General features: G+C 43.7%; 1 protein-coding gene across 2 annotated transcripts in view; it reads right to left on the bottom strand.

Annotated features, from left to right (window-relative positions):
- Positions 1–15,766, bottom strand: part of PCDH15 (protocadherin related 15) — a 643,053-nt gene that overhangs the window by 45,443 nt on the left and 581,844 nt on the right. For both annotated transcript variants that reach the window (XM_056495514.1, XM_056495516.1), the window contains 3 exons: positions 13,628–13,737; positions 12,281–12,421; positions 4,921–5,048 (listed from right to left, as the gene is read on the bottom strand). In XM_056495514.1, the coding sequence (XP_056351489.1) occupies positions 4,921–5,048; positions 12,281–12,421; positions 13,628–13,737 (379 nt within the window). The remainder of the gene's footprint in view (positions 1–4,920; positions 5,049–12,280; positions 12,422–13,627; positions 13,738–15,766) is intronic.

Here is a 15,766-nt window from a genome sequence, read left to right as displayed (position 1 = left end):
GATAGAGTAACTTTGTGTGTGTGAGAGAGGAAGTAAAGGCCACACACATGGATTTCCTCCATGGGATGGGAATGATCCAGGCACATTCCCCACTCCCAGCCCCTGCAGGAGCCTTTTTCCAGGAAGGCACATGCAAGATCAACAGTCTTCAAAATACCCCTAAACAACAAAGTAATTGAAATAATCTTCAATCAAATCAGAAAAAATCCCAAAGGGTAGGGAATTCTCTGATTGCTGCCAGAGGAAAATAATAGGAAAGTAAGAGATTTTAGAGTAAAAAGTTCAGGAAGCCAACATAAAAAAAACCACAAATATGATTTTTGAAGGAAAAATTCTTGGCATTGCTGTGATATTTGTGCTGGCAGGACACACAGCTTTTTTTAGGGCCAGATGTTCCAGCAGCTGGAGGCTGCACTGTTGTCACTGCAATGAGCTTCCAGAGATTTTTACTCCTACCAAGCATCTTTTCTCCCTATGCTGGGATCCATAAATCACATTTTGAGGAAGAAAAGGTTGTGACTGGCAAAGCAGTTCAGTTTTGTGCATGAGTCAAGTAACAGCCAAAGGAGAAGATACCCTTGCCAACCCAAGGAAAAGGAAATAACAAAAGAAATCTACAGGTTATAGGGATAGAAAAAAATATTGAGATTTAACATGGATAACAGACTGGAGAAAAAAAGAAATTTGGTATTCTCTCCCTATCCATAGCCAGGAATTTTAACTGTTTCTTTTATCCATTGTTTTAGCTCATTATGGGATCTCTAAGATGCTGTTGAGGTGAAGAAAAGAGGAATTCCTGCTCCCCAGTGTGTCCTCAGCATCACAACCTGCAGCCTAAAATGGCTTGGGTTTATTTTGCTCCCTTCTGTCGAGACACTCCAAGGATATTCAATAAAGGATATTCAAAGGGAATAAAGGATAAATTTCCATTAAAAATCTGAACAGAAAGGGGCAAAGAGCACAAGAAAGGGCTGGAATGAAAATATTGTAGGAATCAAAGCATTTCCAACTGGCATTATTTAGGCAAGATTCCTTCCCTGCAAACATTTGCAGGACAAAAACACCTTTATAAACTGAGCAGGAATTCAGGCAATTCTCTTGCTTTGCTATATTTCCTAATTTCCTCTGATATTTCCTAATTTAAATCTGTAATAATTCAATAATTTAATACATAAAGGAAGAAAAGCAGAGCTTAATACTGTTAATATTTTAAAAGCAAGAGCTAATAACATCCCATTACAGGGAAAAGCCAATTCCTGGTGGTAATTTCCCTAAAGATTCTTTTGTTTGTGGGTTTGTTTCCTGGAGCAGATTGAAAAGATTGAATTTGGGGCTCAAGGAAGCCTGGTTGGAATTCTGAGGGGGAACAACAGGACTTCCATGAAAACACCAGTAAAAAGCAAAATAATTCTAACAAAAGGAAGCACAGAGCAAAGCTCAATGCACAGAATTTATGAATTAGAGGCTATGCATGTTACATCTGGTTTTAATTAACACCTTGCTAATGAAAAGCACAAAAATGTCTTTAAATAAGGAAATGGGCTCTCAAGTACATGGGAAATTCTGGGGGAATAAAAGGGAATTGCAGAGAAGGGGACTTCAAGCAGCAAGGAGCAAATCCTTGGCTAAAAATTGCCATTTTATTCAAATATATCCCTTTTGTTATTTTCTTGGAGCATCAGTAGCACCCAGCTTTCAGAGGCCACTGCTCTAAATATAATCAGATCTACAGAGAATAATTCATGTGGGTTATCACTCCCCAAATTAATTCTGATTAATTTTTTTTTTTTAAATACTTTTGTAGAATGATTTGTGGCATTATGCTGAGCTTAAGCTTCTTTTTTATCTACTTAGAGGAATCTTACTATGAATCTAGAGCAGGGCAGCTCATTATCCTCCTCTAAAAGGCTTTTATACTCAAATTAATGTATTTAAGAGGATGCTGCTGGCAGCAAACCCAATGACCTTAAAAAGTTGGGAGAAACTCCATAGGATTGGCCTTGGTACATATCAACTCTCTGGATGATGAGAGAAATTTTTATCCAACATTTTATTGGTCTATTTGTTTCTAAATTCAATGTGCGTGGAAGATTATGGAATCAGGATTAATTTTCTTCTCTCCCTATTTAAAAAAAAATAAATTCATTTTTGGTGTTTGATTATTTTTATTATTTGTGAAATTTTGTTCAAGGGGTGGCACTGGGTGAGTTTTAATGTCCCCTCTCACCCAAACCATCCTGGGATTCACTGATTCCAATATCCCACATTTGAGGCTCACCAAGGCTGTTGTTAGTGCCAGCAATAATGAGAAGATACTGAGAAAATTACTTTCTTCTCAAAATCACTCAGATGATGTGAAAGAAAGTGAGCAACTGTTAATGAATGCAGAAGATGAAAGCAAATGCATTAAAAACTCCTCCTAAGAACCTGAATTTCCCCCTGGAATCCAAACCTGAATAATTTCTACAGTGCAAGCTCTGCGTGTACTTTATTAATGTTCTCCTAAATTGCAACTTGGAAAGCTGCTCATTTCATTCTACACCTCAAGAAAGGCATTCATTTGATTAATTATTCTTAAACCAGGCTGGAATGTGGATAGTGTTTAACTAACAGAGCAATTACTTTTGCTTTCTAAAGGCCAAGAAAAAAGGTAACGAGCACTGACTGCTGCAAATGCTTGGTGCTACAACAATAAATTCCAGCCTGATCCTCTGCAACAAGAACACTTCTTAATTATTTCTAATTTTACTTTCACTAAACACACAATTATGTTTAATGCCATCCACTAATACCAACTCCTGGCTTAGACCTTGTTCCATTTTGTGCCAGCAAAAACTGGGAGGACTGAAACAGAAAAAGCTTGAAGACACAAAACTGACATTTCTTTTGGTCCTCCTTTGGGACTGATGACATGTTTTGAGTTAAATGACTCTAAAGGGCAAAAGCAGATTCCCCTCATTTACTCCCAAGTTTCCCTTAGTTTTTCTTCACCCATTTCTTAGCCCCTGGCTGACACACAAATACCTGTGCCTGAGAAATCCTCTTGGAAAACCAGGAAGGATTTCACAGCCTGTTCACATTTCATGGGATGACTCCAAGTGTGATTTGACATTTGTGCCTCATGTTTCATTTACTTTTAGATGGAACAGAATGTTCCTTTCCCTAAATTACTTTGCCTTCCAGAATTTTTTATCTACTCCAGCGCCTTTGTCCTGTTATCTGCTCTCTACAATTTCCTGGAAGGAGAATGGAGCCAGGTGGGGATCAGTCAAGGAGGAGAGGAAACGGCCTTGAGTCATTCCAGAGGAGGTTTGGATTGAATAATTGGAAGAATTTCTCCATAGAAAGGGTGGTTAAGCATTGACCTGGTCAGTGGTAGAGTCACCACCCCTGGAAGTGTCCTAAAATATGTGGAAGTGATGCTTGGAGACATTATTGGTGGTGACCATGGTGGTGCTGCTGGATGGTTGGACTTGATGATTTTAAAAGTCTTTTTCAATCTTAACAATTCTGTGATTCTTCAGCAGTTCTAAAGTTATTGGATTTGACATGTGTGTTGGGTTGATGTGACAGAAATGTGAATTCTGTCCCCATCTGTTAAACCAGCTGGGGCAGTGACCCTGATCTCCTGGCACATATTATCTGCTAATGGGCCATCTTTAAACCAGCTGGGCAATCATCTTTATCTTTCCCACAGCCCATCCTCCCTCCAGGAAGATATCATCTGCTGCTGGCCCATTCAGTCCCACTGCATGACTGATAAAATTCCATCATCCCACTGGGAGATGCTCCAGCCAGGGGAGCAGCCAAGCCTTTCCTACCCAGATAAAAACTGAGATTTTGGACAGCAAGTTATCCATCTTTCCACTGGATTCCAGAGGAAAGCCAGACCTTTCCACATCATCCCTGGAGCTTCAGAGGAAACTGCACCTTCTCCAGGAGCACTGCTCCAGCTGAACCACATCTGCCACTGCAGGAGGATGCAGCCACCATTGAATGGGACTGTGCCAACACCCTAACTGACTGACGGGTGTCAGCTTGGATTCTGACTCTGGCAGGGTTGGGATTGTTCTGTGTAATACTGCATTTCTATTTTAATTTTCCTAGTAAAGAACTGTTATTCCTAATTCCCCTATCTTTGCCTGAGAGCCCCTTAATTTCAAAATTATAATAATAATTTGTAGGAAGGGGGTTTACATTCTCCATTTCAAAGAGAAACTTCTGCCTTTATTGGCAGACACCTGTCCTTCACACCAGGACAGCATGATTCTTGGATTTGCCTAATTTTGATGAAGTAGAAACTTCCCTATTCCCCACTTCTCTGCCATTTCTGGGCTTATTTTGGGAAGGACTCTCATGAAACCAACAAAAAAAAACCCAGCTAGGGACAACTTTATGGAGCTTTGACTGTTTTATCATCCTGTGCTCTAAACACATCATGTATTTGTTTTATTGAAAACAAAGAGCTTTTATTCTTGGCTATTAATATTTGATGCTAATTGTAGTCTGTATATTATATTTCCATTAATTTTCTCTCTCTTAAAAAAACAAAACCCTATGGATTTTATGCTCACTTTCCTCCCAGTGCAGACCTGAAATTGCTGGATTTCCCCTGTAAAATCTAAACAAGGTGCCACCAAAATAGAAGAAAACTCCTCATGAAACTGGCATTGAACATAAACCAAATGTTTAAATATTAATAGATCTAAAATGAGTGCTACACACTGGCATAAGACACAAACATCTAAAACTGAGTACAAACAAAACCTGGGTTTTAACTCAAAGTCATCCTTGAGTCAACATTAACCATCAAGCAGCATTAGAAAATGCAAATTTCAAATTTTCCTGTAAAAAAATCAAACCAGCGAGTACAAATTTTCCCCGAGTAAGTGCAGGTTATGACAAAAACTTCAGCCTTACCTTCACTTTAAGCACAGAAGAAAACATTCTGGCATCTTCAGACACCCCTCCAATGTACATTTTTTTGGTAAACACAGGTGCATGGTCATTTTCATCCTTCACCTGAACAAAGACCTTGGCTGTATTACCTAAAAGAGGGAAGGAAAAAAAGAAAATATCATATTCTGTAATAATTTGTAACATCTCCTGGAATTCATGCATTTACAGTTCAGGGAGATGATGTAAAATGAGTGTATGGATAATAAACTAAAAACAAATCCCTTAGACATCACAGAATCCTAAAATTGGATAAACCCATTGTCACTGAGGCTGGAAAATCCCTCCCAGCCCATGGAGCCCAAGCTGTGCCCAGTGCCCACCTTGTCCCCAGCCCAGAGCCCTGAGTGCCACCTCCAGCCCTTCCTTGGACACCTCCAGGGATGGGCACTCCAAAGCTCCCTGGGCAGCCCCTGCCAAGGCCTGAGCACCCTTTCCATGCAGAAATTCCTCCTGCTGTCCAAGCTGAGCCTCCCCTGGCACAGCTTGAGGCCGTTTCCCCTTGTCCTGTCCCTGTTCCCTGGCAGCACAGCCCGACCCCCCCTGGCTGTCCCCTCCTGTCAGGGAGTTGTGCAGAGCCACAAGGTCCCCCTGAGCCTCCTTTTCTCCAGGCTGAGCCCCTTTCCAGCTCCCTCAGCCTCTCCTGGGGCTCCAGCTCTGTTCCCTTCCCTAGGTGAGTAATAGGGATCTGTATCACACTTTAATCCTGCAGCTTTTGGTCCCATTAAATACCCACAGGTGTCACAAAGAGCCCATCAACAGCAGCTCTGCACCTTGCTTTATCTATTTTAATTATTCCTACTGCCCTGCAAATACTTAACAGCTGATTCAGTCCAGTCCTGGTGTCTCTAAACTCATGAATGGTCACACAGAGTCCTGGCTCAGCAGCCTCACCACTTAATTAATTTCCTGTGTTAACTGAAAGCATCCCTAAGCCTGTCCTCCTCCCAGGGCTGGCCTGGCCCAGTGTTGTCTCACCTGAGAGGTTCAACACAAAACCCCACTGTTCATTTGGTTTTATTAAAGAGTTCCTGCTCCAGCCCATTAAGTAATAAACATCTCCATGGAAAAACATCCAGCAAAAACCAGGGACCTGGTGCCAAACAGATTCCACTGCGCAGTAATCCCCACCAACATCTGCTTCCCTCTTTCAGAATGGTATCATCCAGAAAGATTGCTGGAAATGATGATTTCCAGTTCATTAAAACCACATTTGCAAGTGATAAATCGCCTCCTTTCTGAGCTGGTCTTCCCAGCTCCTTTCAGTGCCAGGATAATTTCAGTGTTGCACAGGTGCCACTGATCTGAGTTACTCATACAATGCAGGCTCTTTAGAAAATGCTTAGGAGCTGTGTATTTAGGGGAGGAAAACACTAAACCACAGACTATTTCTGACATGGCCAAAGTCATATTCTGTCTATCTGATGGTCCAGCTGAAGGGAAAAAAGTGCTGGCTTCATAAATGGAACTGAAATCTGAAAAAACCCCAAATATTTAAAATGCTGTCCCTGAGCCAGCAGTGTCCCGGGGTTCCTGAGATTCCCAGGCAGACTTTCCCACTGCAGCTCCACCTTTTAGGGAAGAAGGTGGCACTAAAAGCAGGATTATTTGTGGAAGTGACTGTGCCCTGCTGAGTCTATAACCAGCCCTATCACTGGCTGCCACAAGCTTGGTCCTAGAGGGAAAATCCTGATTTTATCTGTGCAGGTAGGATCAGGTGTTGGCTCACTTGTACTGGTTTCCTCTAATTCAAATTAAACATAATTTGCATATAGCTCACTTTTGTCATGTCAGGCCAGTTTGGGTGAGGTAGCTGAGCCTTGTGCAAAGTTTGCCTTGTAATTTGCTCAGCTCACCATTTGTTTAATTTGCTGGCAGCTCTCTGAGCTGCCAAAATGCTGATTTGTTTAGCAAAGGGTGAATGCTTTGAGCATGGAGAAATGGAAGTTATTACACTAAGCACAAAACAAATAAAATACCTTGCATATCCACAGGCCAAAATTAGGACTGTCACCATTTAGTATCTACCTGTGTTTCAGCTTCCTGCCTGATTTCTGGACACAGTCCTTCATTCTAGCAGATGGAGTGGAATGTGGCACCTGTGAGCTCCTCCCTATCCCACCTTTGGATCCAATTCCACAGCTGGCTGCAGGCAAGGGCTCCCACCAGCTACAGAAGTTGCCCTCACAGTGGAATTCTCACTAAAATCCCTCAGTAGCAGCTGTGTCACGTGGGAAGGTCATGTCAGACCCTTTCCCATGGGTATTTTTCCCACTCTCTCTGCCTGATTTAGGAATATTCCCTGCACAGGGGCTCTGGTGGTCTCAAATTCACCACTCTTGCCTCCCCAGTCTGATGAAAAAGGCCACCAATGAAGTGCATTCTCACAGAGTCTGGTTTAGACTCTCATTAGACTCCTTTTTCCTTCATATCCCAAATTTTTAAGTGCTTTTCCAAACACCAGGTGTGGCTGGAACCCTCTTTGTGAGGACAGTGATCATCACAGGCTGTCAGTATTCACACTTACCTTCCAGAGGGGAAATTTATACCCCCAAGTATGTAAAACCTCCCATCTTTGGTGATCTGAGTTTGGAATCAGCTCAAGTTATTTTTTCTTCATGGATTCCAGAAGTTGAAAGCAGGATTTACTCCTTGGTGGTAATTCTTGTGAGACCTCCCAGAATCCAAATATAAAATCTTATTACTTATGACTGCCCTGCCTAAAGAGCTGTCCAGGTGAAAGAACAAAAAGCATCTTTCCCTGGAGAAAGCAGCACAGGCTGCCAAGGTGGCCAAAAAGAGCCAAGAAAACTGATTTCAGTGGTACCTCAGTCTCCTGCAAGGTTCCTTTTCCTTCTTTTCTCCAGCACCCTGGAGATGAGCTGCAGTGCAGAAAAAATACAGAACTGCAGCTGCTTCTAAGTCATCCTCAGCTTATAGGAACCAGCTAAATAATCACTGCCAAGACTTCTGGATCTTTCAGCTTCTGTGGTTTGCTTAACACCCTGAAAGCTGCTCTAAAGCAAAGCTGAGGAACCTCTGAAACACCTAAATGAGTAGTCCATGAATAAGTAACAGAAAACAAGCCCAGCAATAACTCCTGGGTCGCTGGTGTGCACTAGATGTCTCTCCCAGAAGTTTTCCCCAAACATCTTTGTTGAAAGCTCCTTTCCAGTCTCCCCACCTAAAAATGTGCCAGATCTATGTGAGCCTGTAGCTCCTGGCCAGGCTGCAGAAATGAAGCTGAACTACAGCAATGATTTTTGGACACTGGGACAGCACCAACGATGCTCTGAGTGTTCCTAGGTGAGTTTTACTCCGTGCTTTCACCAGCAGCACTGCACTTGCCTTCTGCAACATTCCAACCCAGACATGGATACAGCTGCTCTTCAGGCATGGATAACTCTAACATAAAATCCCTGCATCTCCAAAAGCAATTCTGCAGGAGGCAACAGCAGATTTCAAAGAACCTTTCCAAAGTTCATCTGAATCCGGCTGGGAGGGAGAATTGTAATTTGCCAGGGTTGAGGAGCACTTTGCTTTACTCCTGCCTTACAAGTGCGTGGAGCAGGCTTTGTGCTTTGGCAGGTGAGCTGTGCTGAACAGCAGCTGGGCTCCATCTCACATTCCTGATTTGGCAGAACCAAGCAGGAAACAGCACTGAATATTTTTCAGTGGCATTTAGATCTAAATGAGCCCACAAAGCCAGAAGAAGATCATCATGTGCTGTCATTGCTCAAGAGTGCAAAAAGAAGCAAACAGCAATCTGTATGGAGCAACATGAACCCAAGGTCTGATTTAAATCCATATTAAACCTCTTTTTCTAACAAACAGTGATCTGAGTGGGAGCTCAGGTTTTATTCAGCCTCTCTAAAATGCACTGCCTTGCTGCCCAAAAGTTTGTCCCAAGCTCTCCCAGAGCTGTGAGGCAGAGGGATCAGGCTCTGCTTGAGTCCATCTGTCACAACTCCTGGATTTGGGAGCTGCCAGAGCAGCCAACTTGTAAAGCACCACCAGCACCAGCTTCTGCAACCAAAAGCATAAGGCTGCTTTACTGTTACATCAACACAACAGGGACACAAAATTCATGCTCATATTTAATGTAGTGGAATCATCATTCCCAATTGCTATGGAACAGCTGCAGAATTTTAGTTGTAAAACTCCCATTTCCACTTTATTCCCAAAGGGTTTTTTGGGTTTAGGAAAAAAAACCAAACTGAAGCAGACAGGACTGTTGCCTTACCCCCAGCCCCCAGAGCAAAGCCCTGCTCACAGGTGGGAGTACAGCAGAGCCAGGACAGTGCCTTTGTACCAGCCCTGGGGGTGCCAAAGGTGACAAACAGTTCTACCTGACTGGGTAAAACATGGATATAATCAATGGAAGGGTGACTTTGTTTTCAAGTCTTCTGACAGCAAGATAAAAACCATGTCAACCTGTCACAGAATCATCCAGGTTGGAAAACACCTCCAAGAACATGGAGTGTGACCTGTGACCACTCTCCACCTTGTCACCCAGTCAATTAATTCCCTTTAAATACAGGAAAAGCCACCACGGGGTGCCGTTATTATCTTTACATCTCCAGGAATGTGAAATCACAGAATCCCAGGATGGTTTGGGTTTGAAGGAACCTTAAAGCCCATCCAGTGCCACCCCATCCCATGGGCAGGGACACCTTCCACTACCCCAGGTTGCTCCAAGCCCTGTTCAACCTGGTCTTGGACACTTCCAGGGATCCAGGGGCAGCCACAGCTGCTCTGGACATGCCCACCAATGCTTTGGTTCTACAGGTGGGACCAGGTTGAATTTGGAGGTAAAAGCAGTAATATTCTCTTTGTCCCTCCTTGTCCATCCTGTTCCAATGCTCTTTGTCCCTGTGTTTAGGCAGCATTTTCTCTTTGCTGCTCCCTCTGCTTCCACACAAATCCTTCTGCTTCCTCCTGCCCCTTACCTTCTTACCTCAAGGAGTATCAAGTCCATGTCCTGGCCCTGCACAGGACAGCCTCAAGAATCCTACCCTGTGCCTGAGAGCATTGTCCAAACTACACTAATATTCAAGGTCCTTCAGGGCTCAGCATCATCAGAATCCAAAAAGATAACTCATCCTCATCACCAAACACAGTTCACCATCCATTCAAATGAAGTAAAACCACACAGCAATTTCATATCATAAAGTTTCAGTTAAAGTAACTCCTTTAATGAGTTTGACTCTTTTGAAAGCAAGAATGTGACTTTGCATGATTTAGCACCATCTGTGAAACCCCCAGTTTAAGTCACCAATTTGATGTTCTCATACTCCAAGGGACATCTCAATTTACTTTCTCTCCCCATATATTTATTCAATTATTGCCACGCTATCACCTGCACCATCACTGAATGACAAGCTCAGTTACACTTAATGCACTTTCACTTTTCCCCTGCACAGATGAAAACTCCAGCTCCTACTTCTCTATAATTATTTCCTATAATACCATCACTGAAAACAATTTGGTACCCAGATTCTGAGCTTTTTGACCTTAGCCCTGTATGGTAGCTGAGCAGTTTGTGTCATTTACAGGATCCCAGGATCCCTGAGGCTGGAAAATCCCTCCCAGCCCATGGAGCCCAAGCTGTGCCCAGTGCCCACCTTGTCCCCAGCCCAGAGCCCTGAGTGCCACCTCCAGCCCTTCCTTGGACACCTCCAGGGATGGGCACTCCAAAGCTCCCTGGGCAGCCCCTGCCAAGGCCTGAGCACCCTTTCCATGCAGAAATTCCTCCTGCTGTCCAAGCTGAGCCTCCCCTGGCACAGCTTGAGGCCGTTTCCCCTTGTCCTGTCCCTGTTCCCTGGCAGCACAGCCCGACCCCCCCTGGCTGTCCCCTCCTGTCAGGGAGTTGTGCAGAGCCACAAGGTCCCCCTGAGCCTCCTTTTCTCCAGGCTGAGCCCCTTTCCAGCTCCCTCAGCCACTCCACCTTTGATTTTTGTTCCAAATCTGTTTGATTACACCCCAAAAATGGATCTGAATAGTACCTGTACTTCACTCTGTCCTCCCTCTTCCACTAACCCCTAAAAGGCTCTGAAGCCACTCAGATAATTTCCCAGACTGAAACGTTCAGCCTCCTTTCCTATCTTTTAAAGGGAAGAGGCTTTGATTTATTGGAGCATAAAAACCAGTTGAATCCAACAAATTCCTCCTGCATAAATTAAGTGGAAAATGTTCCCTGTTAAAAAGAAACTGTGTGAAGCTCCTGCAAACATGTCAGGTGCCATTACAGCTGCTCCTGGGGCTCTAGCTCCTTTCCTAGCTGGCCAGACACATCTAAAGTATTTTAGACATATACATTTATCAAAATGTTTAGCCATCCCTACAGCACAGTGCACATTCTAAGGAATATTTATGTTGTATAATACTGGAGAACCAAAGGCACCCAGCATGTGTTCCTTTAAAGTGGCCTAAAGTCAAACTCCAGCCACTATCAAGCATTCCTGAATAAAGTAATTCAGCCATCACTTTTTTGGAACTGCTGCTCAGTTGGGAGAGCTGCTCTATTGCAGAGGGTGAGTCAGAAGAAGAAATGAAAGAAGGACCTGCTGACTGCCTTGAGTTCAGCCATGTCAGAAAGGTTTGGAGAAGCCTGATCTGCTCCCTGGGTATTCCTTGGCTATTTTTATGGATATAACCTCATCTGGATTTCTTCCAGGCACAGGGAGAAGCAGTCAGCTCTGCCTTTTTAGCCACATCCTCGATGGTGGCTAAACCAGCACAGGACCTCACTCTACTCTTAACAAAGCCAAGCTCCTGACCACTGATTAACCCCAATGTGTCACACCCCACACATTCCATCCTTACTCAAGGAAAAAGAAATATCCACAATAATCCAGGCTCAAAATCCCAGAATGTCCTGCTGGTTCTGTGGGTAACATTGGAAAGATACCCTGGTGAAGGTATTGGAACTGCCACCCCTGTACAGTGCCTTGGGTCATTCCCAGATTTATGGCATGTTCCCAAATATTTGAGCCCCTTCAACTAACATGGAATCCCAGAATCCCAGAGTGGTTTGGGTGGGAAGGGACCTCAAAGCCCATCCAGTGCCACGGGCAGGGACACCTTCCACTGTCCCAGGCTGCTCCAATCCCATCCAGCCTGGCCTTGGACACTGCCAGGGATCCAGGGGCAGCCACAGCTGCTCTGGGCAAGTCAGGCTGAGAGAACCAAAAATGCACCCTGTGATCCCATCATCATCCCCCTAAAAGACAGCAGTGTCACTGGAGAGCAGTTTCAGCCTCCTCAGCAAATACCAGCAATATCCATTTAAAAAGATGGAAAAGGAAGGATTTCTGACACTTACTTTTGGAGGGGACTCTCAGGTTGGATCTCACCACCTGCAGGGAGTCTGCCTGCACTCGGAGCTCGTAACTTTGGACACTTTCATAGTCCAGAGGCTTTTTCACAGAGATCACTCCTGTTCTGTTGTTAATGGCAAACACATCTGGAAGCCAGCAAAAACACAGGAATTTTATGAGATGCATAAACAGGGATTTTCAACACCCAAGGGTTGTATTTTGGGGATGATACAATTCTCTGACACTGCCAAGCAAGTCATTCCCTCCCTGGCTCCTTCCCTCCCTCCCTCCCCTCCCTCAGGCTTGTAAAGCCCCATGTAGCTCATCTTTGAAGATATTTTTGAGGAGTAGAATGGCTGGATCTGCTCTGCTACTGGGATAACCAGCCCAGCATCACAGAATCATGGAATATCCTGAGCTGGAAGGGATCCAAAGGATCAGCAAGTGCAGCCTCCTGCACAGGACTTAAGTACAAATGGAAAGATGGGACAAGACAAAGAACCCACTCTCACAAAAAGGAGGACAGGGAATTCTTTACATCCCTCCCAGTAATTCTGTGTTATTTTGCCAAGATGTCCAGGTAGATCACAGAGAGTATCCCAGCAGGATGTTTTGTTTAGGTACCAGGCTTTAATCCAATATTTGTTACAGCATGGCTGAGTCTATAATCCCTTAAACCAGATTTTCAAGCAAGTACAACTCCATCAAAGCTATTTATGTTTTTATTTCAATGTGCCATGGACTCACACTATGTGGCATCCATGGGAATTTTCACATCAGTGAGAATTATTTTCATGCTAATTAATCTGATCTTTAGCTTATCTCCAAAGATTTGATAATGGTAGTTACAGAATCATGGAATGGTTTGGGTGGGAAGGGACCTTAAAGCCCACCCAGTGCCATGGGCAGGGACACCTTCCTCTGTCCCAGGCTGCTCCAAGCCCCATCCAGCCTGGCCTTGGACACTGCCAGGGATCCAGGGGCAGCCACAGCTGCTCTGGGCACCCTGTGCCAGGGCCTGCCCACCCTCCCAGGAACAATTCCTTCCCAATACCCCATTTAAACTTCTCTGCTCCAGCTTGAATCCATTCCCCCTTATCCTGTCCTTTATAAAAAGTCCCTCTTCAGATTTCTTGTAGGTCCCTTCCAACCCTGAAACTCTCTCCTGCTTGTCCAGATGAGGTGGGATTTCACCTCAACAATCTGAGACTTTCTTTCCAACCTTAATGATTCTGTGTTTCACCTCAGCAGCTTTACTTCTCCACTCTTTCTTGCAGATCTCTGGCGTGCCCTGCAGGCTCCCCATGACCACAATACTGAAATATTATTATTATTGTTATTATTACACTTACCCTCCTCATTCCCTGACACAATGGAGTACACAACAGTCTGGTTCAAGGCTGCTGCAGTGACAACAGTGACCACGGTTCCCTTCGGGGCACTTTCACTCACTGGGGGGGGTCTGCAGAGTGGAACAGAAGGATTTGAGTTACATTCCTGAACAGCAGATTATTGACACTTATTCCTCAAGCTGGTATTTCCTCCATCTATTAGGCTGCCAAAGGATCTGTTATTAGGGAAAATCATATTGAAAAGGAAAATATTTTACCTTTGAAAATGCAAAACCCACCAAGAAGTCCAGTAGGCAAGTGGTGGCAACATAAAGATCTAATGATTCTTGGATCTGAGAAGTGGGGCAGTGGGGAATAATGAAGAGAAACAAGAACTACAACAGCCTGATAAATTGGAAGTAAAAGACAATATATATATTTTCCATATATATTTTATATAGAACTGTAATATATCTCTTTTATAATAGATCCTGAATATATTCAAGTCTACTAACAAAACCCAGTAATCTGTCAGAAAACCATGCAGGAAACTTTATTGGGTAAAATTCCATGTCTTAAACAGGAATCACTTTGGGGCTACATCCACGGGAATTTCCACTCTTCACAAAGATCCAAAATTTTCCTGCCAATACATTTTGGTGCTAAAACACAAGATGCTCTTCAGGAAATGAACTGCAACCCAAGGCTACCCAACCACTGGGAGGGTGGGCAGGGTGCCCAGAGCAGCTGTGGCTGCCCCTGGATTTCTGGAAGTGTCCAAGGCCAGGCTGGATGGGGCTTGGAGCAGCCATGGGAAGGTGTCCCTGCCCATGGGATGGGGTGGCACTGGATGGGCTTTAAGGCCATTTGTACCTAAACCATTCCATGGCTGTGCTGATGTCCTAAAACCAGCAGTCCAAACAATTTCAACAAGGAGAAGTGAGAAGTTTGAGCTCATCTCAAATCTTCCTCCTCAGATTTTCCTTATGGCAAGAAATGATTGAATTCATGCTTCAAACTCTTTAAAATAAATGTAAAAGGAATTTTTGACACTCATCCATGAATGTAGATGTTTGGGGTTTTTTTTAATGTTTTATGCAGATATTTTCAATTTTTAAAAATTACACTTGTTTTATGGATAACAAAATAAACACCAGATGAGGATCTGCTCAGAGAGATTCCTGAGTCTGAAGATCAGTTGTGCACTGAATCTACATCTGAGAGAGAATCTACATCTGCTTCTTTCTAGGGAGTATAATGGAGGTATTTGGAAAACCAAATCCCACCTGGAGACATGGTGTAGTGGTGGCCCTGGCAGTGCTGGGGGAACAGTTCAATTTGATGAACCCAGGCCTAAATAATTCTGTGATTCCATGAATATTCTATCATTTTCCCCTTTCATCTTCCAGGTGGTTTTCAAATCCTCCACCCCACACATTTTCCCATTCTAAAGGGAATGGGCAGGGCCCCAAGGATCCAAGAGCTCCAGGAGTGCTGGGACAATGCTCTCAGGGACAGGGTGGGATTGTTGGAGTGTCTGTGCAGGGCCAGAGCTGGGATGTGTGTCCCTTACAACTCAGGATATTCCATGATTATATGAAAGTTGGAACCCCAGGACACAATCTCAACTGTTGAGCCCAAACTTTTCCCATCAAGAAGTGGCCAATCTTCCCCTGAGCTCCACCTTACAAACATTTCCTTTGGAATCAATATTGCTGCAAACCTCCTAGAAAGAAGTTTAGAGATAATGAATATATGGAAGTTTTGGATCATGCAATGTAACAGTGATCTCCTCTTTGTTTCACAGGTGGAAAAATCCCCTTTTACTCAAACACACATGCACAGAGCAGATCCCTCCCATAGTTCTGTGTCAGTGGTTGGACTAAAATTCCTTGCTGCTCCTTAATTTATTAAGCTCTAAAACCATTGCTGTGAAAAGCTTTTTAGTGTGCATTTTACCAAATCAAATGCTAATCTTAGGGATTAAAAAGCTGCCAAAAGGCAGGGAAAGACAGGGAGGGGGAAAGCTGCCAAAGCTGGAAGCATTTAAAGCTGGAGTTCTTTTGATGAGGTCAGAGAGAAAAATGCCCTTTTTATGCTGCATTAGAGATGATGTTGTTTTCTTTGCCTTCTTAAAGGAGTGGGAGTGGAACAAAAGCC

Source organism: Oenanthe melanoleuca, chromosome 6 (assembly GCF_029582105.1).
Source record: "Oenanthe melanoleuca isolate GR-GAL-2019-014 chromosome 6, OMel1.0, whole genome shotgun sequence".
NCBI classification, from domain to species: domain Eukaryota; kingdom Metazoa; phylum Chordata; class Aves; order Passeriformes; family Muscicapidae; genus Oenanthe; species Oenanthe melanoleuca.
The sequence above is the reverse complement of the archived record's forward strand: the minus strand, read 5'-3'. Positions and strand labels throughout refer to the sequence as shown.